The sequence below is a fragment of the Trematomus bernacchii genome, unplaced genomic scaffold (genome assembly GCF_902827165.1).
Source record: "Trematomus bernacchii unplaced genomic scaffold, fTreBer1.1, whole genome shotgun sequence".
NCBI classification, from domain to species: domain Eukaryota; kingdom Metazoa; phylum Chordata; class Actinopteri; order Perciformes; family Nototheniidae; genus Trematomus; species Trematomus bernacchii.
Genome location: NW_022988176.1, coordinates 869,321 through 896,989, shown reverse-complemented (window position 1 = coordinate 896,989; position 27,669 = coordinate 869,321). Strand labels below are relative to the sequence as shown.

Genomic DNA, 27,669 nt, shown 5'->3' with positions numbered 1-27,669 from the left:
CTTTATATTATTTTAAATTTGGAGCTGTCATATGATTTGTTTAATACTTATTACAAACCAAACAAACCTTTAATCCAAAAGTAATCAGCCAATTAAGTATGAAAATAATAAGTAGCTGCACTTTTATACAAATGGCCAAAGACTTGTAAAACTGCAAAGGTAAAATGTTGATTTTACATTGATGCATGAGTAATTATAACTGAGTATATAATAGTGTATATCTAGGTTTTTTTTTTACTTTTCAGTAAATGTTCTTGAATATACTTACATTTTGCCAAAGTAATATTCCCAATGTCTATTTCCTTGTCCCTGTTACATAGTATTTTTACATTGTGGTATTAGTACTTAGTTATAGTAGTAGTATTAGTATACACTTGGCACAGTCGGTGCATATTTCCCTAAGTGCATTGCATTTGATTTCAACATGTCCCAGTGTCCCGAACAGAAGGCCCTCATGGACAACACTCCTGCTGACCAGTTGCTCTGCTGGGACAGCTGCACTGGCCTGAAGACCCTCCCTGAAGCCCAAACACACTCTCAGCTGGACACACAGGAATGTCTGTCTCTATGTCCTTGCATTGTTTTCAATGTTTAGTGTGTGAGAGTACATGCATATGTGTGTCTGAGAACAAGTGTTTATTTGTGTGTGTCTGACAGGCTCCTCCAATTGAGACACCCACTTTTCTTGCACCTCCTCGCCACTCCGGTGGTGAAGGATGACTCAGGCTTAAATGAGTCTTTCTTTCTTTCCTTCTTTCTATCACATTGACCCAGCAGAACAGAAGCACTTCACCACTTCGCCCCACTGAGTACCTACTTATCGGTAAAAGTCATCAATAATGACTCAGACCTGGTGTTATGTTTGATTTTTAGAAAGCTTGGTAGGCTGTTATTTAATCTGTAATGTATGGCCTTCAGGATAAAAGTCAATGTTGGTTTATATCTGGATTGTGGGCATGAAGTAGAGGTTGGGGTTCCTGTTGAAAGTATAGTTAGGTTAAGGTGTAGTTGTATTAAGGTGAATAAGTGGGAGATCCAGTCAAATCATACCAGTGAAAGCGGAAAACTGACCCAGAAATCCTGTAGCTCCAACCTTACAACTGGTTTTTAATAGTTTAATTGAATACGTGTTGGTGTTTACCCCAGGACCAGGTTTCCCTATAGCATTATCCTGCATGGGTCAAGTTTTAGGGTTAGCTGGGTCATTTTGATGTTCACATTGGAGATCATTTTAAGATTGAAGGAAGTCATCGTGGGTGTGGTTTTAGGTCAGGACATTAAAGTGGATGAACTTGTTAAAGTTGGTGTGAACTTTAGGGTCTGGTGTCAGTGAAAGTAGGATGTTCTTTACAAAGATAAAAGATCAAAAATGATGAGTGTAGGGAGTCATCACATGACTCAGCAGCGTTTATACCAACCCAGGCACGACCACACGATCACGCACTTTGCTTTTTTTTATCAGGTGATTGCTTTTCTGTCGTTTATCAGGACTCTCTCTGTATCTCTCTCTCGCTATCTAAATATGACTCTGTTTCTCTGAACAGTGAAGCCCTGCCTCTTACATGCCTGTTCAGACTGGTACATCAATGAGGGAATTAAAGCAATGCAGCTGCTCATAATTCAAATTGTTTAATCAAACTTAAGTGTAACTCTCAGTGTGAGTGCTGAGCCGGTGTGTGAGCAGATCCTGAACAAAGAGCTGGCTGCTGCTGGTGGAGAGGGCTGGGTTTGCTCTCCAGACTGCTAAGGGATTTTTTTAGACTCTCAGACGGGACCATCGGACACAAGGCAGGGCTCGGTAAGGAAACCAAAACATGTAAAATATATTTGTACTAATTAATCCGTTCAGATTTCAGTCCCGATATGTTGGAAGGGCGAAGATCATGATCATAGGGAATATAAAGGATTGGAAGTGTTACCTCGATAAATAAGTTAATTGACAATGTAATCGATTTATGACTGAAACACATTAGGAACTTTCCCCCCCATTGGATTTCCCTTTGAATCCCGATGGTAGCCCGGTGGTTTCGGTCCTATTTCCAGTCGGTGTGTGATGGATGTGGGTTTATGGCAGGCGGGCTGGGCAGTTGTCCGAGGTTTTCCACTGAAACGTCAGATGTTTGCTCACCGGTTATTTCAGAGACTGTGATCCTCCCGGCGTCCTGACGTCAATTTATAAGGACCAGCAGTGCCGGGCGGCAGCAGAAACAGCAGAGAGGAGCGGGACCATGTCGGTGTGATATTCTTCATTTATTGCTGAGCATTCGGGTAGGATTATCTCTGTTTTCCATTGCTTTCTTTTCTTTCTTTTCCCTGTAATCTCGTGGTGAGCCTGACTTTCTCTCATTAATATTCCCTTTCGTTGTATGGGTAATTATGGTAAATGATCTATACTATACTATAGTACAACTATACTAGGGTTTATTGGTCGGTTAACCCAAATAGTTGGTGTAAATGATGGTATGAATTATTGGTGTGAATTGTCGGAGTTTAAGACTGTGGGCTCTTTCTTTGTATAGCGCACCGGTATCTCTTTGTCTGAAATCATACAGACAATACTATCATAGCGTTTTATGTAACCAGGCTTTTCCGTCCACTTCTGGTGAACAGAGGATCAGTGTGTGCTGCTCCGAGGCTCCGCAGTGAAGGTGTTTGTCTGACACGTTGTGTCTCCAGCTGGCAGCAGATCTGGGATCAGCCAGAAGCCAAGTCATTTCTATTTATTGCACAAAATCAGATTTCAAAATAAGTGCATTTTAAATAAATCAAAGTAGGTGTTAATAGCTAACCTGCTGGTCCGAGCTGATATGGAGATCCTCTTCATAAAGCAGATAAAGGGGATTCCTCTGCAACACATCCCCATAGCAACAGATAGTAAAACCAACAATGGAGCTGAAGATTAATCCATTCATCAAATAGTTGTCAACTATTACTATAAACGTAACACATTTTGATAATTGATTAATTGCCAAGAGTCATTTTTTAAGAAAAGAAAATGTTTAAATTACCTAATTCCCTCTTCTTTAATGTGAGTACTTTCTGGATAGTTTACTCCTTTATGACAGTTAACTATGTCTTCGTGTTGAGGATGTCGTCTTGGGCTTTGAGTTGAATTTTCACCATCATCTGACAATTTATAGACCAAAAGGTGAATCGACATGAGATATAGCACTCAGTGTTCCCAAATCTAACTATTGCCAAATAGATTTCACAGTAAAGCTCTGAAGATGGAGATAGGACATTATGCTGCTAATCTGTCCAGCATCTTCTGTGAAAAGTGTTATAAAACTCTGACAGTAGCCTGGTATCTCTCACCAGTGACTGACCACAGCCTGAGCTGAAGAGGGGGGTCCCAATCCCGACAGTGTGTGCAGCAATGGGAAAGGACTACTACAAGACCCTGGGCATCTCCAAGGGCTCCAACGAGGATGAGATCAAGAAGGCCTACCGACGCATGGCCCTGCGCTTCCACCCCGACAAGAACAAGGACGCCAACGCAGAGGAGAAGTTCAAGGAGATCGCAGAGGCCTATGAGGTACTCAGCGACCACAAGAAGAGGGTGGTCTATGATCAGCTAGGAGAGGAAGGTGAGTAGGGGGCAGGGGGGGTTCATGTCTGGGTTTGATCTTGTCTGTCTGTGTATGATCACAGACTGAAAGCGGTCAGAGAGTGCAGGCCTTGTTATACAGGCGTTATGATGTATTAAGTTGTTATTAAAATAGCTCAGGAACAGCATGTTATATCATAGTAAAGGGCTTTGGGGGGAGGGGAGGGGGGTCAATCACTCAAGTAATGATACTGTGTTCTTCCATGCTTTCTTGTAAGTGTGTGTATGTGCTGAAACGTGTGTGTGATTGTTGTCTTCAGTGTCAACAACACTTACTAGCTCTAATACCTCATAGTCTACCTCAGCTGCTAGTGTAGTGTAGTGTAGTGTGTGTGTGTGTGTGTGTGTGTGTGTGTGTGTGTGTGTGTGTGTGTGTGTGTGTGTGTGTGTGTGTGTGTGTGTGTGTGTGTGTGTGTGTGTGTGTGTGTGTGTGTGTGTGTGTGTGCGCGTGCGTGCGTGCGTGTGTGTGTGTGTGAGAGCTGACAGACAGATGGCTTAAGATCATTACGTGGTTGAGTTATGAATAGCGGCGGCTGCTGAACATTTGTGGGTGTTTCATGCATGTGTGTCTCTGTTGAAAAGGTGTGTGGGTGTTGGATGGAGTGACCTGGTATTTGATGAATTCCTCCACCACCACCAGGGCTGTGTGCAGATCACTGATGCTGTGGGATTTACCTGCCCACGTGGGCTGTGCTCTTCTCTGTGCTCTTACCCACACAAAGTATTTTCTGAACACGGTCCTGTGTCTGGTCTCTGACTTCATTTTGATGTGTGTTTTTCAGCATGTTGGGTGTTTTGCACGTCTCACGTTCCTCTCTCTCCTATTTCTTTCAGGTTTGAGGAATGGCGGCAGCAACACTTCAGGTGTTCCTGGCAGCTCAACGTACCACTACACCTTCCATGGAGACCCACACGCCACCTTCGCCTCCTTTTTTGGCGGCTCCAACCCCTTCGACATGTTTTTTGGCTCCAACCGCAGCCACAGCCGCTCCAACGGTTTCTCCTTTCACAACGACCACGACGCAGAGCATGACATGGACATGGAAGAGGAAGACCCCTTCGCTCATATCGGGAGGCAGTTCGGCTTCCCAGCGGGGGTGAACAACGGCTTCCCAGGAGAGGGTCGCAGGAGGCGGGGGGTGCACTCAGAGCGCCTGGGGACAGGGCGAAAGCATCAGGACCCCCCGGTGGTCCACGAGCTGAAGGTCTCGCTGGAAGAGATCTTCCACGGCTGCACGAAGCGAATGAAGATCACGCGGCGCAGGCTGAACCCGGACGGCCGCAGCATGAGGACAGAGGACAAGATCCTCAACATTATCATCAAGAAGGGATGGAAGGAGGGGACCAAGATCACCTTCCCCAAGGAGGGGGACGAGACCCCTGAGAACATTCCCGCCGACATAGCCTTTGTGCTGAAAGACAAAGGGCACGTCCACTTGAAGAGAGACGGTTCCAATATCATTTTTAACTGCAAGATCACTCTAAAAGAGGTGCGTTTTCATCCATCATCCCTCTCTTTTGTGCCTCTGCTCATCTGTCTATCTGTAGTGCTCTCTCTTTGTCTCAGTGCATGCAAATTAGTAGATAATGTTGCTGAGGTTGGAAGTTTGATTCCCAGTAGAGCAAACCAGACGGAGAAGTGAATGCATTCACCGGGGTGCAAAGGCTTGGATGAAAATCTAAAAATGGCACTCCTTTTCTTTGTATCATTCATGTCATATTATTATTTCTCGGGTAGGTGGATATACATGTCATGTTAAGGAGGGAGTGTGCATGTGTGTGTGTGTTGCTGAAGCCAGGATCAGTGAGCGGCAGAGTCTCTGTCGCTGCAGTGTGAGAGGAGCAGCAGAATGTGATGTCCTTGTGTGACCGGCACAGAGCCATCGTCCTCACTTGTTCTGCACTGCTGTATGAATTAATATCCATAAACGCACATGCAGGCAGGCATAACAAAACTACACACAGGCATACACATCCACTTAGGCGCACACTCTCTTGCATCTTCAAGGGTATTTGCAAACACACTCGGTTGTTAAAGATTAATTGCAGTGTGACAGTGGTGACAATCCAGGCTGCTATTAATGTGACTGGCAGGACATTTAATTAGCCGCTCCTACGGGGGCATCGGGTCCAGCTCTGCTCTGTCTGTGAATTACACAAGCTTTAATGTTTCTAATAGCGCCTGCGCTTCACATGGCTGGCTTAATGGCAGGTGTTCTCAAAGATGTCAGGGGAGTAGTTTGTTCTCCACTCAAACCAATTTTGAACATTTTCCCTCTAAAAGCAGCTCCGACTCCATGAGGTAATTCAATGGTAAACAAGGGTCCCTGCACGTCATGAAGACAGTCTATTTAATGAGAGCACAGTGCCGTTTATGAAGTCGCACTAAGCAGGAGATGGCTCTTGAACAAACCCACAACGATTACGTTTGCACTGCAGAAGTCCCACAGCTAAGTCCTCTGCTCTTATGGCAGCCAGATAAGAGACTTAATTCTGATGCAGCTAAAGACAGGATGGGGGAGAGAAGTGGAGCTGAGAATAAGGGTGGAGGGGCTATCTTGGGAATATTAGGGAAGTGGGTCAGATGATTCAGTAAGCAAATAAGAGCTCATATTCCTCTGCTCCACTCTGCTTCCCTGAAGATGTGATTCAGGGTAAGCAGAGCAACGGCAACATGCTGCACACAGGCCATATATAATGTTGCAGATGTTATGCAATGCACCCGTATATATAATAAACCAGGCCAACAAGATGATTGTTTCCAATCAATGCCCATTCTAAACAACAACAGCAGTGGTTATTGTGCAGTCTATAGTCTCATTTCGCCCCCTGTATGAGTCACCATGCTCAGGTTTGTTTACAGCCTGAAGCATGTCCCGGTGAGCAGTTTTTATTTAGTGCCGCCAAGCTCATTTGACCTCGCTGTAAACTCCTTGGAGACTCTGCTTTGCTAGAGGCAGCCCTGCGATGTCTTCACCTTGACAGCAGTCAGAAGCAGTTAGAGAGCTTAGCAGGAATTTGACACATTGATTTCATTGAGATCTATATAGACCTATAGACCTATATTTGGATCTTTCTGCCGTTAATGGTCCCTCTGCAGTGTGTTGGTATCATCTGTGACCGTGCATGTCTAGCTCCTGTCACTCTGCACTCAGCTCGGCAGCGAAAACCCACGTCCAAAACACACGTAGGTGCTAACTGTAGCTGTGAGGCTCTAAAGGCAAAGTGGGCCATTTACAGCAACACTTCTGATATCAATTAAAAAGGCAAGTATTCAGTTTATCCGTGATGGTAGAATATGTTCAGTCAGTGGGAGTGAGGAAGCATGTGCATATTTTAGCAATTGTTATGCAAATACTTAAACACAGCAGAAGCTGAATAGACGGCCCACAGCTTTGCTTATTATTTTCTCCATCAATAATTTGTTTTATAATATGTCAGGAAATAGTGAAATATATCCACCGCAGTTTGTCAAAGTCCACGTTGATGTCTTTAAATGTCTTGTTTTTTCAGTCCAAAACAAAAAGATATTCAGTTTAATGTTATGTAAAGCAGAGAAAAGCAGGAATTCTTGATCATTTAGAAGCCGTTTTTGCTTGAAAAAAAATTAATGGATTATCATAATAGTTGGGGATTATTATCTTCGACTTGAATAGTTCACTAATGAAGCTTAGTCCACAAACTTTGGATTATGAGTAGACTTTTAACGAGTCCTTTTGGTTAAAAACAGCTGATCATAACTGCCGGGTGCCATGTAAGAAAGATGTTTAACATTAGGATGTGACCCTAAAGGAATGAAGGTCATCTGTAAAAGTATAGCCAATTCAAAGTGTGTGTGTGTGTGTGTTTTGGTGTCTCTAGAGCGGTTGTCTGAGCTCAGGCTTATGTAATCAGTGGGTCCTCATATCAGCTGCCAGCGTCATGGCAACCTGTCTGTGTGTAAGACTTGTGTTCGTGAATGGACGTGTTCATAGCAAGAGGATGAGTCTCCATCACAGTCACAGGCTTACTCACTTATCATGTATGTATCGTGTAAAAGGAGGCTGATGTTATGGCTGGAAAACTCTGTCTGTCCTGAGAAGCAGCTGCTCTGCCCGACTGAACTCCAACTGTTAACACGCCAGACTAGACATAAAACATCTCCAGCAGCTTTGATACAACATTGGTGGCATGACGACAGGGACCTGGTGTGAGAGGTTAAGCATGTGCCAAGCCCGGCAGAATCACTATTACATCATGACAGACTAAATACCTCGGGAGTGTAAAGAGTTGGTATGCTTTGGACTGAGAAGGATACATCAACGACTTAATGAGCTTCATAGCTTGATGAAATGTGTCTTAGACATTAATGAGCAGAACATCTCAACATGAATTCCTCTCTTAATAGAGTATTCAGACTCTTTTGATGTCTTTTTAATTCTCTCCGGTACCACACAAATGCTTTATCTCATCGTTGATCTCATCTCTTACACATGCCATTACCTCTGCCTGAAAGGGATTCATGCTTCCCAGACTAAGGACTTTAGTGATCCCCTAACTTTCCTTTAGCACCACCGTTTGGTGATTTTGCTGAAAAGTCCCAATAACTAGTAAACTATCACCTTCCCCTCTGGATGAATTGTAATCACTTCTCTTTAGTTCATCTGCCTCAGCTGTACCTTGTGTTTTAAATTGAATCAAAGTAATAATCAATCATTGATCATTGGAAAATCTTAACTTGTTCCCATGCTAAATTGGTATGCTAACCAAAGGTCAGACTAACAGCGTATGGTCAGGGTTAGGTTTGTGTGTGTGTGCGTGTGTCTCTCCTTGCCCTGCCAAGCCCATCTGACAAGCCTTCCAACTATTTACGAGCTCAGCCGATTCCTGCCTCACTTCATTAGTCCCGGCTATGAGACCGTTGCTAAAATTAGACCCCTTGTGCAATGTGAAGCCCCTCCAACATTCACACAACTACACACTCACGCACACTTCTACCTACACACAGACACACACACAGACACAGACACACACACACACACACACACACACACACACACACACACACACACACACACACACGCACACACACACACAATGAACAGAACAGACACATGGAAGTTTGAAATGTTCAGATGACATACTGAGAGAAGATAAGCTAAAGTCTTGAGTTCATGGAAACATGAAGTCATTGAGATATTCACGGCTTTGGCATTTCCTTCCTACTCAAAATGTTAACCGCACTGCTCTTTTACTTTTAACCCAGATATACTGTGCATATCTTACTATTCCTTCATAGTAATTTGTCATATTCTTGTTGTGTTTCCTTTTTTTCAATTGTTATGGGTTTTTAAAAACATTTTTATAATAGATTTTTCAACTGTTTTTATTTTTTTTATTTGCTTTTATTTAACATTTTATTTGTGGAAACACATAAACCAAAGGAAATTCCTTGTATGTGAAAACCTACTTGGCAAAAAGACAAATTCAGATTTTCATTTGAACCCTCTCCTCTCTTCCTCTCCAGGCGTTGTGTGGCTGCACAGTCAGCATTCCCACGTTGGAAAACCGCATCATCTCGCTCCCGTGTCACGACATCATCAAGCCGGGGACGGTGAAGCGACTCAGAGGGGAAGGCCTGCCGTTCCCAAAGAACCCGTCACAGCGCGGCGACCTCATCGTGGAGTTCTCTGTCCGTTTTCCCGACAGAATTCCCCCTCAGTCCAGAGAGATTATCAGACAACATCTCCCCCAGTCATAGGAGGACTCACCTTTAACCCCCCCATTACCTCACTTGAGACTAAATGACCCAAACCCTAGTTCTCAATTCTGACCCTTATTGTAGTTTCCCTTCCCACTTCCTGATGTCCTCAGTTGACGCACGCAGCTTCAAACAGACGCTGCTGTTTGAAGGGACTTTGCAGTGGGAGGACGACGGAAGAATGCCAAGATGAGTGGCAGAATCAGGATGTAATTATTCATCTTTGTTTTCTTTTCAGGCCCAATCAAACACACACACACACACACACACACACACACACACGCACACGCACACGCACACACACACACACGAGCAGCAGAGTTGTGTTGAGGGTGGGCTCAGCACCATGAGCTGGCTTTCAACACAGTTTTTTTACAGATTTATCAGTGGGTTTTATATGCTGTCCAACTCTCTGATCCTCAACTTTTTGTGATAGGATGAAGCGTGAGATCTTTTTCTTTTTTTAAAATAAACTTTTTTCCAGGGTTTTTCTTTCCGAAGGAAGTTTTAAAGAGGATTATTTATTTTTACCTTGAGTGTACCAGCAGTGTGTTCAGTGCAAACCCCGGTTTTAACTTAACCCCTTCCCCCCTATTTGCCACCTACTAGTTTGTAGGCCATTTTGTTGTCTCCTATAATCAGCTGTGTACTGATGCGTGATTCACTGCGCATTTATAGTACTGCTCTACTCCAAACAATATGAGCGTATCTCAGCTTCATTGGAAAATCTAGGTATGACAATCATGGACAATAACAGCAGTGTAAGCTCGGACAATACAATCTACACATCATATGGGTGCTTTCCCTTCTGAACTGCCTGGCTTGCTATCTGAGGGACATTCAGGTGCCTTAGCACGGTGTCATAACACGTATGTGAACACACATACACACACAATGTTACACTGTAATAAACACAACCAGCACAGACGATGCCCTATGCTGTTTTAGACAATAACAACTGGTGATCTTGGACAACCTTCAGTAAGCAATGTAATGTCAATCACCATATTATACTTTTATGTGAGTGAGGACATTTTTGGAGAGATTTGATGCAAAATTGCTGAAATGTGCCAGTCCTGTTAAGTGCCATACAAGTACAGGTTGGATTTCCCAGAGGAATATATCTGAAGTCCGTAGTACACAGTGGAGCTTTCTCTGGGAAACACAGCTTTATTTATTCTGATTTCTCCTGTGCCATTTGAAGGCCATATCTCGGTGCTACTGGAGGCAGTGCCAATGTAGACCAATTCTGTGTCTACTTGGTTTCATGGTTTTTGATATCTGCTCCTTTCCTCTGTAACATGTGTACATCAAATGTGTTTTGATGTTTAGGAAACAGGCTTTTTTTAACATTGCAGCTGCCGTTCTCTGTCTGAGCTGCAGGGGGGCTCTGATCCTCTCTTCAGCTCTTCCTACTGTACGACAGAGATATGATGTATGTGTGAGAATGGTTTCATGCAGGCAGCAGTAGAAGGTCATATGTCACGTCAATGGGAAAATGTTTGTTGAAACATGTTGATAAATGCACTTTTATGTCATTCAAGACAAATTGACTAACTATGAGATGGTGGGAAAGACTTGAATGACTTGTGTGTGAGCGTCCTGCTGCTCGGGGCCTAGGGGGGTGGGGGGGGGGGGACTTTGGCGACAACAGGAAGCACAAGTGCAGCTGCTGGAAGCCTGCCACTGCTTAGGTGCATTCAATAATATTTATGATCTTTTCAAAATAGCTGCAAATAAACCAAATGTGTGAACTTACAGTGTGTGTCATTTGAGTTTCTCATTCAAGAATGATCACCTCCCTGAGTATGTTAACAGCATGTGCACCTCACATTCTTACATTAATAAGTATGTTAATATGTGTTTACACAACTATAGGGACTTTTGAGGTTCAAGAAATTACTTGTCAGAGTTTATAGATGTTTTATCTTCACAGTCTACTTTATATTTTCTACTTTTTAATGCTGTTTTAATTCTATTTTGTTTAATTTCTAGTATTGTTTATTTCTACTCTTTAATTTCTACTGCCTTGTTTTGTTTTTTTATGCTGCAACGCAAACATTTCCCAATTTGGGATCAATAAAGTACCTCTTATCTTATCTTAAAACAGGATTTGTTTTGAAAATACTTCAAATAAGAGCTTAGGAAACTTTAGCAGTTCCATCTAGGAGAGATTTTCACTCCAAACACCTGACATGGTTTTGTTTGTTTTCTGTGATTCAAAAAGGTAAAGTTGGACATCATGCCGTTAAAGACAAGCCCAAAAAATGTATTAAAAAATGGTGTGTTGCAGAACTTTGTTTTTCGGCTTTTCTGCCTGACGGTGGCTCCTTGAGAGGGGCCCCTGGGTTCAGAGCCAGTGGACCAAAACTGAACTGTATAAACAACTGACCTGTTACAACAGTAAAATGCTGCTTAAACCATGGATGCATCCCTATTAGATCTAATAATGCACCTTATGATAATGTATCAATCACAGGGGCCACTTCTGTGCAGAATAAGTCTAATTAACTGTTGGATTTTCCCAGTAATGCAGTTTTTTTCCATCGTTGTATAAGAACTATCACTATAATAAAGAGTACTTCTTCCACCACAGCTCATTCTCTGTTGCTACAGATATGTCTGGCAGAGATGTTTAGGAATAAAGATGATCATAAACCTTAATAATAACTAGGTTTCTCAACTCAGAATAACATCAGTTGAAAACGAAATGATGTGTGAACGAACTGACAGATCTGCTTTAACCAACAAATGGAGGTAAGAAATTGTTTTAAGAATCTTGTCTGATCAAACATTGCCAATAAATATTTAACTTTCTGTTTTTTGTTGAGCAGAGTTTGGCCATTGTCCACGAGTTTGAGTTACAGATAAACAACGGAGGCAGACTTTGACCTCTGTTCAAATCCAGATGGACAGCTATACCCTCCGCTGATCACCGCTCCGTCTACCAGAGCTATTACAGGTAGGAACTAAAGTCTAAATTTAGACTAACAAACTAAACAAATAGACAATAACTCACTTCATGTTTAATGTAAAGCATTAATGAATTGCATGCTGTCTTTTGATGCTGGGTCAGGAGGCAGGTGATCTGTGTTAACTGACTCGATCATGTGAAACAAATTGTGTGTGTGTGTGTGTGTGTGTGTGTGTGTGTGTGTGTGTGTGTGTGTGTGTGTGTGTGTGTGTGTGTGTGGAATATAGCACACCATTAGCGACCCATTGAAAGGCTGTGAGATGTGCTGCAGTAACACCGCGCTGTGACTAATGCCAAATACCTGAATCATCTATTTCTGGCGATAGGGCAGAGGGTTTATATCTCCACTGAGACACAGAGAGTGGATAGAACAAATAACAAAAAACAGGCCACCAAATGATTTATATTGTTTTGCTGCTGTCTGCTGTGTCTTTTTATATACATGTGTGATGGCTAATGGCTGGAGTGTAGGAACACACAGCCAAAGGTGGGAGAAGTACTCAGATCGTGTACTTAAAGGGGACCTATCATGCGAAATGCACTTTTGTACGTCTTTTATACATGAATATGTGTCCCCGGTGTTCCAGGGAACTCACCAAGTGTCAGAAAACACAACCCTCTCTATTTTCCTCCATACCCAAATCTCTAAAAAAGGGGCTGCAACGGATCTGATAAAAACTGATCCAGATTTGAACACTGTCCTGACGTCAGGACGGTGGCGCTACGGCTATTGGGCCAACTCCACCAATCAGGAGGAGACAGCCACGGCCATTGCCGTTCGAAAGCGCTGGAGACGCTGTAGTACATATGCCAGGCCTGTAGATGGTGCTGTTCTCACTGAATCTGCCCTTGCTAAAACAGATCTAAAAAATGTCAAATTGAGCAAAATGAGGCATGGCTAAAATGCATGATCTGTTTGGTATTTTGAAAAAAAAAAAAGTATAAATATGCCATATATAGGTATGGTCCTACACTATATTATTCAAATATAGCATGATAGGTCCACTTTAAGTAAAAGGAGAAGTACCAGAATGTAGCAATACTCTGTTACAAGTAAAAGTCCTGCATCAAAACGTTACTCAAGTAAAAATACAAAAGTGTTAGCATCAAAATATACTTAAAGTACCAAAAGTAAAAATACTCATTATGCAGATTGGTCAATTTCAGAATAATATCATCATATGTTTTGATTATAATTATTGATGTATTAATGTGTTTATCAAAGCTGGTAAAGGTGCAGCTAGTTTTAAATACTTTGTATACTGCAGGGTAGATTGTGAATTTACTCCAGGTGTGACTAAAGTCTTATTTAAGTGTTGAATATATTTCACATCATTAATCCAAATCTGCAAAGTAACTAAAGGTACTAAATAAATGTAGTGGAATTAAAGTACAAAGTAACAAAAAATGAGAATCCTCAAGTAAGTACAAATACCTCAAAATGATACTTAAGTACAGTACTTGAGTAAATGTACTTAAGTTTCCCTTCACCACTGCACAGCCCCTGCTGAAGTGCAGGAGTTAATGAATTCTGATGTGAGTGATAATCAGTAACAAAGTATTAGTACTTGGTCATGATGACTGGGTCGGTCCCACAGGAGTCGACATGTGAACACCTCACTTCTCTGTCTGTCCCCTTCAGGTCTTCAGGGCTGAAACATGAGCGACTTCTTGACCCTCTCCACGGGGCAGAGGATGCCCGTGGTCGGACTCGGCACATGGAAGAGTGCTCCAGGACAGGTAGGACTATAAAACCCTCACACAGGTATTGAATCACATTTCTGGAAATTGTCATGTGATGAAATAGAGTGTTTCGTCTGTGTCCATGTGTCCTCAGGTGAAGCAGGCCGTGCTGGCAGCGTTGGATTGTGGGTACAGACACATTGACTGTGCTGCTGCGTACGGCAACGAGCAGGAGGTGGGGGGGGCTCTGTCTCTCAGGGTCGGCTCCGGGAAGGTGAGAAAAACTCTGGTTGAGCTTAAATCAGGGGTTGAGTTCATGCTTGACCTTGGAAACAGCAGTTGAAAAAACAAGTGTACCTGAAGATCCACTCACGTGCTTTCTCTGGAGCTTTCAACCAAACAGTGGAGTTTGATTATCTTTGTTGGTAAAGCCCAAAAAGAGTGAACATCATCGTATATATTTAGTTTCTAAGTTATTATGGCTTTGGTAAATCGAGTATAGTAAGTGTTAAGTTCAGGATTAAAGGAATACTTCACCCCTAAAATGATCATTTGTTTCAGTTACTCACCCTGTTTTACCTTGAAATACTAAAGAACTCTCACACTCAACTCAATGATCGAACAAGAACCTAAAAACTGACACAACTCAAATGTATTGACGTAAAAGGGGGTCAAAGTTGAGCAAAACCTAATTAAGTATTTACTCATCATAAACCTCATGAATATCAAAATCAGAGCTGAAACTTGTTCATGCTTTGTTTCCGGTTCAAACGTGTAGCTCAATCCTTCAACTATCAGATATTTCCCTGTATTGAACATATGTCCTCCACCCATGATCCTTCCCCCTCCAGGCTCTGCGTCGTGAGGATGTGTTTGTAACATCCAAACTGTGGAACACCAAGCATGACCCGGAGGATGTGGAGGAGGCCTGCAGGACCAGCCTGGCCCACCTGGGTCTCTCCTACCTGGACCTGTACCTCATGCACTGGCCCATGGCCTTCCAGTGAGCCGCTGCACACACTTCACTGCCTCAGGCTCTGATTGGCTGTCATCGTGTGGATCAGAGTGATATGACATATTTTCATTATGTGGATGTTTCAGGCGGGGGAAGGAGCTGATGCCTCGGAGGGACGATGGAAGTATTTGTTACTCTGACACACACTACAGAGACACCTGGGCAGCCATGGAGAGCCTGGTGGACGAAGGTCTGGTGAAAGCTATCGGACTCTCCAACTTCAACGCCAGGCAGATGGATGACATCATCAGCATGGCCAGACACGCCCCTGTGGTGAACCAGGTACCATCTGGCTCTTATGGTCCAGAATAAATACATTTGATAAAGTTTTTATAGGTTTGAAAACCTTGTTATTGTGCCACAGGTGGAGTGCCATCCTTATTTGTCTCAAGCAGATCTCCTGTCTCACTGTCGGTCAGTATGACACATTTCTTTAAAGTCCATTAAATATTGTTTCATTAAAATGTAACTTTTACTTTATGTCACTTTTTACTTCTACTCCACTACATCTCAGAGAAGTTTATTGTATTTCCTGTAGATACAACTACCCAATATTATATTCAAGAACAACTGGAAAAAAATGGATTAATCAATTAACTGGAAACGATTATAGTTATCTTTTAGTCATTCTTCACAAAAAAAACATATCCCGGCTCCAGCTTCATACATTTTTTAATGATTTCTTTAAATATTCCATCTCATGTATCGGTTTCTAATCTCTAAGAAACCAAACATTACAAAAGGAATTCAGGATTATTATTATTATCAGCTATGTAAGATATACTAGTATAATAGTAACAGTCACATGGGACCTTATTCTGCAATTTTACTTTTAAGTACGATTTCATGATCATATTTCACATTTTAACTTAAAAAACATTGCAATGCATTTTCAAAGCAGGTCTTTTCACAGTGTGGTATTAGTAGTTTAAATTCAGTAAATGATCTCCTTCCTCCACCACTGACAGTAACAGAGCACACACACCTCCTCCTCAGGTCCGTGGCAGTGTGTGTGACGGCCTACAGTCCTCTGGGCAGCGGGGACAGACCCTGGGCCGCTCCAGATGACCGGAGTCTGCTGACGGATCCTCGACTAGCAGCCATCGCACAGAGATATCAGAAAACACCGGCCCAGGTCGTACTCAGGTGAGACAAAGCTTCAACCTCCAAATAACTTGTGAGCTCAAATGTACAAGAGATGATCCCGGGCCTCTTTGCTTTAAAGGTCACCTATTATGCAAAATCCACTTGTTCATGTCTTTTCTACATAAACATGTGTCCCCTCTGTGTAAAGAGATTCTGAAAGATTCGCTCACTTTTTGTCCTGATCCATTTATAAAAACCTGTCTGAAAATGAGTTGATCAGATTTTGGCCACTTTATGATGTCATAACGATTTTTTGGCTTGTGTAACCATTAGCCAATCACCAACCAAGGTAACCCCCCCCCACCTTATCAACTGAATTTCCTCCTAGAGCTCCATTGTGTTATTTTTTTTACCAAATATCTCTCAGAGGGGCGTGGGGAGTGGCTCCTTATTTTCATCTAAAGTAACAGACAGAGTGTTTCTCAATGTCGAGGACGCTTCCTTGGTAGGACATGTCTTCCGAGTCACTTCCTTCAGAAGCGAGGCAAGAATCCTTCCTAGCCTCGGAAAACGAACAATGGTGGAACAGGCTAACAGGTGTGCGTCATATGCGAGGCCCCGCCTTAAATGGAGCGCGATTTCCGTGCGCAAAGCATTGTGGGGATTTTAAGACCGCGGAGGATACACATGTGCAGCCTCGAAATTTCTCGCTACGAAGGACGCCGGGCTTGGTAGAATTCCAAGGAGCCTGGACATTGGAACAGTCCTTCGGCGGGACTCGATGACGTAGCATCCTTGAAATAGTGGCTCTGGAGCATCCTTCCTTGACATTGAGAAACACCCAGAGAATCAGCACTTTTGAAACAGGGCTGAAACAGAGGAGATTATGGGATGCTGCAATAATCTGTTTGGTTTTTTCGAGCCAAACACTTCAGAGACATGTTTTGTGTATATCTGAGACCTATAATATATTGATGAAAAACAGTATAATAGGGGACCTTAAAATCTGTGGTGTCCTGACAGGTGGCATGTTCAGAGAGGCGTGGTGTGCATCCCTAAGAGTGTGACGCCCTCCAGGATCCAGCAGAACCTGCAGGTGCTCGACTTTTCTCTGTCTGCAGACGACATGAAGCTGCTCGAGTCCTTCAACTGCAACCAGCGCCTCATCGTCCCAGCGGTGGAGGTGAGTCACTGAGATGATACTTCACTACATTTTAACAGGAAGGTTTCTCCAAGCAGAGCCCACTTTAACCTTTGACTTTATATACTTGTAACAGCCATCTCAGTCCAAAATTAACTTAAAGCTTGGACTCACAGATGACTCGGCTTGGGTGACACACCTGCCTGTTTTAGATCGTCATGCATCTCAGATATACTCAGGGGAGACTCTTAGCTTGCAAAGCTAAACTTCAGTATTCTTGTTCTAACTCCTTGGCTGCTATAGTTTATTATTTTGTAAACATATATAGCTTTGAGCTGAACTAACCAACTGTTTTTCTTTTTACAGAGGGATGGCAAGAGAGTGTGGAGAGATGCAGAACATCCTCATTTCCCCTTCAATGATCCTTACTGAGGCGACACAAGATAGATGCAATAGTGTTTTTAACATGATTGTCACAATAAAATATGGAAAAAAAATCTATTGTCTAGTTTTTCTGGGATTAATTATAACAATGAAAGCTTAGTGTTCTATAACCTATTCAACTAGTTAAGAACAAGTGACTTCCACTGGCAGAGTGACACTGTGTGGCCGGTGGCAGAACTGCCTCTGTCCAGGGACGAGCGCTGATCACCTGCTTCCTGCTTCAGAGTGAAGACTCTTTCAAAGTAAATCATCACTGAAGGAGCAATGCTCTCCAAACTGATTTACAGTGAGTTATCCCTTTAAAACCCATGTAGAATTAAGTGCACAACTGTTGTGAATTTAATTTATCCTAGTCTACATGTTTCCTTTATGTAACTGCTGTAACTATGACATGTACCATTGTGAAAAATACATAATAAACTCAAATTAAACCATTACCATGTGTGCACACTTTAAAAAACAGATTAATTAATTCACAAGATGATTCAGTCCAATTAATGTTAAACTTTGCCAAAGAGACAAAATGTACAATCAGCTAAAACACGTCAGTTTGCTATCCTGGCTCCAAAATGGTGGAATGAGCTCCCCATTGAAATCAGGACAGCAGAAAGCTTACACATCTTCCGGCGCAGACTGAAAACTCATCTCTTTCGACTCCACTTCGAGCAATAAAATGACTAACAAGGCACTTATATACTAACAAAGGACTGGCTTATCTAAAGCCAGTTGAGTAGCACTTGAAATGTTTTGGCTCTATGTAACCTGATGTACTTATATGATTCTGTTTTCTTCAAGTTTGTATCTTCTTGGTCGAATGCACTTAGAAGTCGCTTTGGATAAAAGCGTCAGCTAAATGCAATGTAATGTAATATGTACAATAAAACCATTTTTATTCATGTGGGGCGCTGAGGATGGAAACAAAGCAAGAATCAAATGAATTCAAAATGATATGAGAAGCACTGAATTATACACGTGTTTCTGATATTTCATTTCTTAAATAAAGGATTTGAACAACCTTAAGATTGAAAACTTAATATGCTAAATCAGTGACGATGCACATGTATCAATAAAGAAGTTTTAGACGCCGATAACACTTCCATTTTGTGAGATTTTATTTTCAACAACATAACTTTGACAAATTTGTAATACATTATATGCTACTGTTTATTTAAAAAAAAAAAAAAGAGTAAGTCATAAGCAATATGTTTTTTTCTTTTCTTTCTTATAGTCTAGCATAGAACCCCGTCACTAAAGCCATTCATGTTGGTTGTGATATACTGACCCCCCCCCCCCGCCCCCCCTAAATTCCCTCCTAAATCTGCCTCAGTCACTCACCTTCCAGATCCAACATCCCCTAACCCCCACCCACATCAAAGCCAGGGCAAACCAAGCGGCTACATGCTTTCTCCAAGGGTAGTCATACAAAAAAAAGGAACACATGAAAGAAGCACAAAGTCCTAAAAATGTGGAATCTGGTGAGAATTTGTACAGGTGTGATCCCGGTACTGACCACTGATGGGCAGTGTACATTTATCCGTAAAGGTCATCGTCGTTGTCTTCATTGAACACTGGGCCGGTGCCAGTTCCTCCTGAGCCTTGGGTTGGCCCGCTGCCGCCTGCAGTGCCGGTGGGAAACCTGGAGGAGGATGAAAAGTCACTTAACATGTGTACTGGGGAAATGATGTTTGATACGGCATCATCAAATATTTAGGAACGTTTTAGCATTTTAAGTGTTTAGTAACAATAATTTGCTGTAGTCAGTGTTTCAGGGAAAACATATTGATTATTTCTAATGCATGTTGTATTTAAGTCTACACAATCAAATCCATACGAAACGTACCTGAAGCTGCCGAAGCCACGGCTCTGCTGCAGTGTCTGAGCAAACATCTCATATTTGCGAATGTCGTTGTCACTGACGGAGCGACGAGCAAATCGCATCGCCTCCTCAAAGTGGTCCTTCCTGATTTCGGGCACAGGATCGTCCTCTTCCACCTCCTACGGAACAAAGTGAAGAAGAAGTTATTACACTGCAGAGACTTACTCTGATCAGTAACACAGCAGTAGAGCAGGTATGATGCGGTTAGCGACAGAACAGGAGCTGACCATGGCTGAGGGGTTGGTCTGCCTCTCCCTCTCTCTGCGGATCTCGTTCTCGATGCTCTCTCTGATAGCCAGCTTACACGCCCGCTGGCAGATCTCGGTCAGATCGGCTCCAGAGAAGCCATTGGTCATCTTTGCCAGGAATTCCAGGTCCACATCCTATTGACACATTTAAAGAAATTGCAAACAGGATAAGTTAAGAAACGTGACACTTTTTTCCTATTCCAAATTATCTCTGAAGTTACATTTAAATCAGGATAATTTCTCTCTTAGCAATGCTCCAACCAGGCAGCATGGTTAGACCGAAATAGCACACGACTTAATGACAGCCAGGGTTCATACACTTTTTCACCAATGATTTTCCAGGACTTCTCCATGACCTTTACCTAATTTTCCATGACCTTTACCTAATTTTCCATGACCAAAAACATTACTCTTTCTCAGCAGTACCACTGAAAATGGTTTATTTTAACATGGAACAGGAAAATAAGGTCTGCATATGAAACATGTTGAGCCTATCTAAAACAAATCAAATAGTAGGCTTACTAGCTTCTACACGCTAAAGCCACTAAAATCTCTCACCAGCAAAATACCTCGTCAGCTAAATGCCATTTTACATTTCATTACTACACAGTATTTATTATCATTATAGTATCACTATTTCGGCGAATAGATAAAATATAAATTATATTTGATGCAACTTTAGTTACATTTCCATGACTTTTCCAGGGCCTGGAATTAGCATTTTGAATTTCCATGACTTTTCCAGGTTTTCAATGACCGTAAGAACCCTGGGCAGCACTGTCACCTTGGCGATGGGGCTCTTGCGGAGGTTGGCCTTCAGGATGTTCATCCGGCTCTTCTCGTCGGGCAGGGGGATGTAGATGAGCTGATCCAGACGGCCGGGTCTCAGGATGGCGGGGTCGATGATGTCTGGTCTGTTTGTGGCTCCGATGATGAAGACGTTCTTCTTGCTGGACATACCGTCCATCTCGGTGAGGATCTGGTTGATGACACGGTCGGCTGCTCCGCCTCCGTCTCCCACGTTGCCTCCACGAGCCTTGGCTATGGAGTCCAGCTCATCAAAGAAGAGAACGCATGGGGCTGCTTGACGAGCCTGGGAACATCACACACAGAACGATCTTAGTTAGACGGGAGCATGGGGGGGGGACGCATTTCATTTCTCTCAGCAGGTTTTATGGCAGACACTCCAAGCACATCCTCACCTTGTCGAAGATCTCTCTGACGTTGGCCTCAGACTCTCCGAACCACATGGTGAGCAGCTCGGGTCCTTTGATGGAGATGAAGTTAGCCTGGCACTCGTTGGCGATGGCTTTAGCCAGAAGGGTCTTACCACAACCAGGGGGACCGTAGAACAGCACGCCCTTGGATGGGGTCATGCCGAACTTGAGGAACTTGTCTGGGTGCTCCACTGGGTACTGAATTTAAAGACGGGGAGAAAAACATAGTAAGGGAAACGCATTTAAATTGACCGTTTTTGATACATTTGACATTTTAAAAGATCTCCATACCTGCACCAACTCCTGCAGCTCCCGCTTGACGTCCTCCAGACCGCCGATGTCCTCCCAGGTGACGTTGGGAACCTCGACAACCGTCTCCCTCAGAGCTGATGGGTTGCTCTGGCTCAGGGCCCACTGCAGGACAACGTTGAGCATGTTAGTGAGGGCTCTGAAGGAACACATGTGCTCTCACTGTAAACTCTACAACAGCTCTTACCTTGAAGTCGTCCATAGTGACAGCAAGTGAGTTCATGACCTCAGCATCAATGGTCTCATCCTCAAGGTCGATCAGGTCCATCTTCTTCCTGATGGCCTGCAGGGCGGCCTCAGAGCACAGAGCAGCCAGATCGGCACCAACATGTCCATGGGTCTCATTGGCAACCTAGAGAAGAACAATATTACTGCCTGTATACGACTGTTGTGCACTCAGATTTAAAGATTGACATTGTATTGAACATTTCAAATACAAAAAGGCACACTGAAGGATGCCACTGCCTTAAAATGATATCAGTCCTTTAAACAAGATATGAAGTAAACCTTTTGACAGTTTAAGACATTTCCCTTTCACTTAAGAGGCAGTGATAATAACCATGCGGCGACTCCTCTCTTCAGAGTGGTGTCACCCGACTGCACAGAATAAAATGGTGTACAAACCTGTTCCAAGTCAACATCGTCAGACAGTTTCATGTTTTTGGTGTGAATCTGGAGAATCTCCAATCTGCCGGTGGCGTCAGGGATGCCAATGTCCACTTCCCTATCGAAGCGCCCTGCGGGTGGTGGAAGATCAAACACTCTCATTTAGTTCCGACTGAAACCGACTTAAAAGCAATAAGACGGTCTGCAGGAATGCATCGTCTTCTCAAATGTTGGGGCAGCAGATGTAACATTTAAGAGCACATCATTTATTAAAAAATAACCATCTAAGATTGTACTAAGTAAGAGTATTTGTCAAGGCTTTCAAAAACATACAGCCCACTAAATATACAGCAGTCAATCATATGACAACATGCTTCAGTGAGCCATACGGGTCCATTAGAGTTACATTATATAAATCTGTCTCAAAAAACAATCTAGGAAATCAGACTATTCTTTTATGAAGAGCTGTTCAGCAATTCAACATCTGTGTACTGTGCAAATACATACAATATTTTGACTAGCTATTAATAGAGTTTGACTAATCAAATAATAAATACATAACCAATAATTGATGAGTTAAACATAACCAGCTGGAATGATGCCAAAACAAAAGGATCCAGGTATAAAAGTGAAATGATATTCTGAACTTTATGCATTGGATGCTTCCTCTAGTTCTACTGCAGTAATTTACCGAATCTCCTGAGAGCTGGGTCGATGCTGTTGGGTCTGTTGGTGGCTGCCATGACGATGACATGAGCCCTTTGTTTCAGGCCGTCCATGAGAGTCAGCAGCTGGGACACAATGCGCCTCTCCACTTCTCCGTGAGTCTACAAAAAAAAACACGACATACATTTAAAACCTTATTGACTCAATTCAGTTATTCAAGTTTCTAATCATTTCTTACCACGGTCTAGAAAACGACCTGCACTGTGATGTATTTCAATCAATTTAAATGTATTTGAATCATGAACAGACGCAGCATATTTTTGCAGCTATTGATTTAGTTTTCCCGTCCGCTCACTCACCTTCTCTCTCTTAGGGGCGATCGCATCAAGCTCATCAATAAAGATGATGGCAGGAGCGTTCTTCTCTGCTTCCTCGAAGGCCTTCCTCAGGTTACTCTCGCTCTCTCCTGCCAGCTTACTCATGATCTCAGGACCTAAAATGGAACCCAAAATACTTCAGTCAGGGTTCATACACTTTTTCACCAGTGATTCTCCATGACCTTTACCTAATTTTCTATGACCAAAAACTTTACTTTCTCAGCGGTGCCACTGAAAATGGTTTATTTTAACATGGAACAGGAAAATAAGGTCTGCATAGAAACATGTTGTGCCTATCTAAAACAAATCAAATAGTAGGCTTACTAGCTTCTACACGCTAAAGCAACTAAAATCTCTCACCAGCAAAATACCTCGACAGTTAAATGCCATTTTACGTTTCATTACTACACAGTATTTATTATCATTATAGTATTACTATTTCGGCGATTAGATAAAATATAAATTATATTTGATGCAACTTTAGTTACATTTCCATGACTTTTCCAAAACTTTGGGAAAAATATTGTTTTCCTAAACTTTTCCAGGGCCTGGAATTAGCATTTTCAATTTCCATGACTTTTCCAGGTTTGTAATGACCGTAAGAACCCTATTCAGTTTCAGAGAAAGCTGACCTAAGAGCACATGCTATATTCAATAATCATCATAATATGTATGAATCACATGATAAACCCTAACCCAGCAACAATAAATAAATAAATACTCGTCTGAGACACTTGCATGGACTTGCATGGATTTATTGCATGAATAAAGTATTATCAAACAATACCATTTTCCTTAGTAAACCTTATTATGGAAGATGTTCTATTTGACCAAAGAAGTTTACAAAAGGCGAGTCATTATGTTTCTTAAAAGAGTTAAAAAAGTATCTACTTGAGTTTTGGGATTGGATAGAATAAGGCTTTGGTTTTGTCCTAACCAACAGCATGTACAAGGCAATGCTGTCGGGGACAAACCACACATCAGAAAATGCTACAAATAAGTAGGTAGGTGGATGTTCTCACCATTAATCAGGAAGAAGAAAGCTCCAGTTTCATTGGCCACAGCTCTGGCAATCAGGGTCTTTCCAGTTCCAGGGGGTCCATAAAGCATAATTCCACGTGGGGGCTGAAAAGGGGGAAACCGTTGAATATCTTAAATCGAAACTTTATAGCACAAACAAAGAATGACAAACACAACCAGTAAAAAAATATATATAGTGAGTTAGTGCATCTACTTGTTTCGATTAGATGATACTGCTAAAGGGAATCAAAAATGTAAATCTCACATCACTAGATTGGCAAAGCTCAATATATTGCGTGTTGAAATTGTGGATGGGTGGATGTTTTTTCATACAGTTTCAACTTCACAATTTTTAATTCTTTAGTTACACATGCTCAGTTCAAACTCAATGAAGGCCAACGTGTTTATGCGTCTCTCCATGCATATTAATGAGGGGACCTTACCTTGACTCCGATGGCCTTGAACAGAGCAGGGTGTCTAAGAGGCAGCTCCACCATCTCTTTGATCTGAGCTAACTGCTTCCTCACTCCTCCGATGTCATCATAGCCCACCTCGTTCAGGGACTCTTCCTCATCCTGTATTTTCAAACGCAACAAGTTCAAATGAAAATGCACATGTATTTATTGGTAAATGTTAACCCATGCACTGTGTGCCTGCTACCCACCTCTCTTCTGATTGGCTCTCCCTCACAGTGGATGACGGTGTCAGGCGCAACGATGCAGTAGGGAGAGGGGTCGGTCTCTACCACCTTGAACTCCACAGCACGCATGCCTCCTCTGACCAGGAAAATATCCCCTTCACAAGGCAATAGAAAACATTGTTCATTTTAACAATCCAACAAGGTTGCATGTAATACATTGTAAATGTTTTGTTCTGAAAATGAAAATGTGCACTCACCTTTACGGATTGGCCTGTATGCCTCCAGAAAGTATGGCTTCAGGTAGACCTCAAACAGGTTGCCAGTAATCCCTTCTACTGTGTCATCTATTGGCAGAACGTGGATCCTCTTTCCATACTTCACATCGGGACATGGCTGAATGCTGTAGGAGATATTATACTTAAATACACCACTTTTTTTTTTTTTAACGGGCTGTGTAAAGAAAGTCAAAATGTGTGCTTTTTTTTACCTGATGACATCACCCAGTCTGACCCTCAGATTGTTGCGGACCACCCTGTTCATGCGAACCTTTTCATCGGAGCAGGTGTCGTCAGACAGCACAATGCAGACAGTCTCCCGCCTCTTCTTACCCTTCATCAGCACCGTGTCTCCACGGAAGAGCTGCAGCTCGTCCATCTTGGTCTTAAGAGACATTAACCAAAGTCATTTTGAGCTTTCAATGTTTATAAATGTTGAATGTCAAGTCAAAAGATAATTGAACCATTACAATATTTAACAGGGTTTAGAAATGGTAGAGACATTAGCCTTGCATTAAGCCTTCTGAATGTTTACCTGAGAGAGAGAGACCACACTGTTGTCTTCATTGATGGATTCATCAACGATCAGTCTGTTGGGTCTGCTCTTCTGTTTCAGAATTGCAGTGGCCAGATCATCTTGTATCTTGCTATGAAAATAATAATAATAAAGTTGTAGATTAATAATCAAATAAACTTGGTGCACCTTTAAGGCATTACCCACATCCTGCAATAAGCAAGTTAGTAACTGTATAACAGACATTGTACAGGAAACCATTAATGTTACACACTAAAGGGTTAGTGTTTCCAAATTGTTAGATTTGGAAACTTAATTACACATGTTTATGTTAAACCAGTGCCCCTAAAGGTGTTCTGTGAAACTTCTCAGTTTCTTTGTAAAGTCTTGGGGGCATAACAAAAAAAATGCTTTAAATGTTAACTTGGAGAGCTTACTGTGTTCAGGGGGTAAATACAATGAACTCCTTACCCTAGAAGTTCTACACAGATCATGACTGGTGTCATATTGCTCTCAAAAACAAACAGTGTCTGACGAGAGATTACTCTATTTACTTATACTTAGTACTCAGGAATTACTGCATGTTACCATTGATTGTTTGTCTGTTGTATTAGTGGTTGTGGGTTTATTTAAGCAATATCCAATCGGGATTTTTTTTTTTAAGAATATGAATTGTACATACATTTAAATTATAAATGATATGAACTATTCGTGAATTCTAGTAAACTGGTAATGTATTGTGAGTATATATATCCATGTTTTCTTATTAACAGAAACTCTAAGAATAAATAATTATTTAACGTCATTTATGTAACAATAAGTGTAAACAGGTAGGCTAAACAACAAGGCTCTTAACCCCCGTGACCAAACGTTTCTTTCTGATTATATGTACAATCTGTTAAAAAATACCGTCGAACCAGTAGTCAACGGAAAGCTGTACTGTCCACAGGTTTCCTGAAAGATCCAGGACCTGTTTTGAAGTTTCTCTTTCATGTTGTTAGCATGCTAATACTAGCCTTGAAGCTAACTGACTGGCGAGCAAGCGAGCCCAGATGACACGGCAAAATAATTAGAAAAAAACTTTGTAGCTAGCTTGGATCCTCAACATAAAGACTAACGTTACACTTTATCGGGACTTCAAATACAATAACTGCCGACCTAAGCTTAGACTACGAATGTTATTTCACGACCGTTAGGCTCATAGCAAATTAGAACTCAAGTAAAATGTCAATCGTTTGGAATGAATAGCCCGTTAGCATGCTAGCTGTTAGCCACCTGGATGACTAGCGTAAACGGTTCGTGGGGCCGTTAGTCTGTTACCCACGTCTTTGCCACTTGCCCGTCATACTTATAACGTTATGTGTCCATTTACATAATGAAACGCGTTTATAAGACAGGCCGTTAGCTGGTGTATAAGCTAACTTGTCGGTGTAATGGCGTTGGCCTTGACACAGTTGCTAAGCTAGCGTTAGCATTCAAACACGACAGCGATGACTGCGCTTTGTCAAGTCGCTGTCACAGCAATGGCTAATTTGAGACAGTTAACTGGCCAACGTGTGGATGGAAACTGTCAACAATACGTTGGGATAATACCACCATATTAATACCCAACTGTCAATAGATCTGCAACAATAGGTTAATCAACGAAGGGACACAAGTGCGGAGGCTGAAGTAACTGACCCCGTTAGCAACCAAGCTAACTTAAATAAACCAACGTTAGCCGTTTAAAAGGCATTTGCTGGCAGACATTGTTCAGAAACCTGCATTTTAATACGACAGAAAGATGTTGGTACTTACTCCGCTGCCGAGGACATGGTCGTCCGCCTGGTTTACTGTTAATAAATAAAGAAATTCTAGCTAAATGTTTAAGAGGCTTAACCGGTTCAAGATACACAACGTTCTCTGTGATTCCACACGAAACAGCAGCAGTTTCCGTGCTCTTCTTTACAATTATACCGTGAGCTGAAAGAATCCTGCATTCTGATTGGCTGGTAGCTGTACATCAGATTCGGTGACCAATGAAAGAGTCTGCAGTCTGACGTCATCGAGAATATTGAGAAAATGTGTCCAGTTACAGATAAGGGGGGGTTTCTATTTTCCCCAACTCAACTCTTATTGGCCATTTAAGCCCGTCAGCAAACTTCTGTCATCCAATACATTTGCACCGCGTTGTTGCTGTGAAATCGTATACATATGAAATGTGTTTTTTACTCTGGACATTTAACGGCATC

General features: G+C 42.2%; 3 protein-coding genes across 3 annotated transcripts; 2 read left to right on the top strand and 1 right to left on the bottom strand.

Annotated features, from left to right (window-relative positions):
- The first annotated feature begins 1,769 nt into the window (after window positions 1-1,769).
- dnajb5 (DnaJ heat shock protein family (Hsp40) member B5) lies at window positions 1,770-9,574 on the top strand. Its single transcript, XM_034122423.1, has 5 exons — window positions 1,770-1,798; window positions 2,141-2,268; window positions 3,319-3,587; window positions 4,442-5,097; window positions 9,114-9,574. Exons 3-5 carry the CDS (start codon window positions 3,377-3,379, stop codon window positions 9,345-9,347), a joined length of 1,101 nt encoding a protein of 366 aa, XP_033978314.1. The 5' UTR covers window positions 1,770-1,798; window positions 2,141-2,268; window positions 3,319-3,376; the 3' UTR covers window positions 9,348-9,574.
- A 2,669-nt stretch (window positions 9,575-12,243) lies between these two features.
- akr1a1a (aldo-keto reductase family 1, member A1a (aldehyde reductase)) lies at window positions 12,244-17,742 on the top strand. The gene is made up of 9 exons (XM_034122417.1): window positions 12,244-12,309; window positions 13,964-14,061; window positions 14,159-14,278; window positions 14,856-15,007; window positions 15,106-15,301; window positions 15,384-15,433; window positions 16,016-16,165; window positions 17,129-17,288; window positions 17,613-17,742. The coding sequence occupies exons 2-9, from the start codon at window positions 13,981-13,983 to the stop codon at window positions 17,676-17,678; spliced, it is 975 nt and encodes a 324-aa protein (XP_033978308.1). The 5' UTR covers window positions 12,244-12,309; window positions 13,964-13,980; the 3' UTR covers window positions 17,679-17,742.
- A 1,036-nt stretch (window positions 17,743-18,778) lies between these two features.
- vcp (valosin containing protein) lies at window positions 18,779-27,374 on the bottom strand. The gene is made up of 17 exons (XM_034122386.1): window positions 27,236-27,374; window positions 25,460-25,571; window positions 25,137-25,309; window positions 24,907-25,049; window positions 24,674-24,804; window positions 24,453-24,584; window positions 24,012-24,114; window positions 22,972-23,105; window positions 22,638-22,773; window positions 21,965-22,077; window positions 21,528-21,692; window positions 21,323-21,445; window positions 21,017-21,229; window positions 20,599-20,907; window positions 19,794-19,949; window positions 19,531-19,685; window positions 18,779-19,326 (listed from the first exon to the last, which is right to left on the bottom strand). The coding sequence occupies exons 1-17, from the start codon at window positions 27,250-27,252 to the stop codon at window positions 19,221-19,223; spliced, it is 2,421 nt and encodes an 806-aa protein (XP_033978277.1). The 5' UTR covers window positions 27,253-27,374; the 3' UTR covers window positions 18,779-19,220.
- Between the last annotated feature and the right edge of the window lie 295 nt (window positions 27,375-27,669).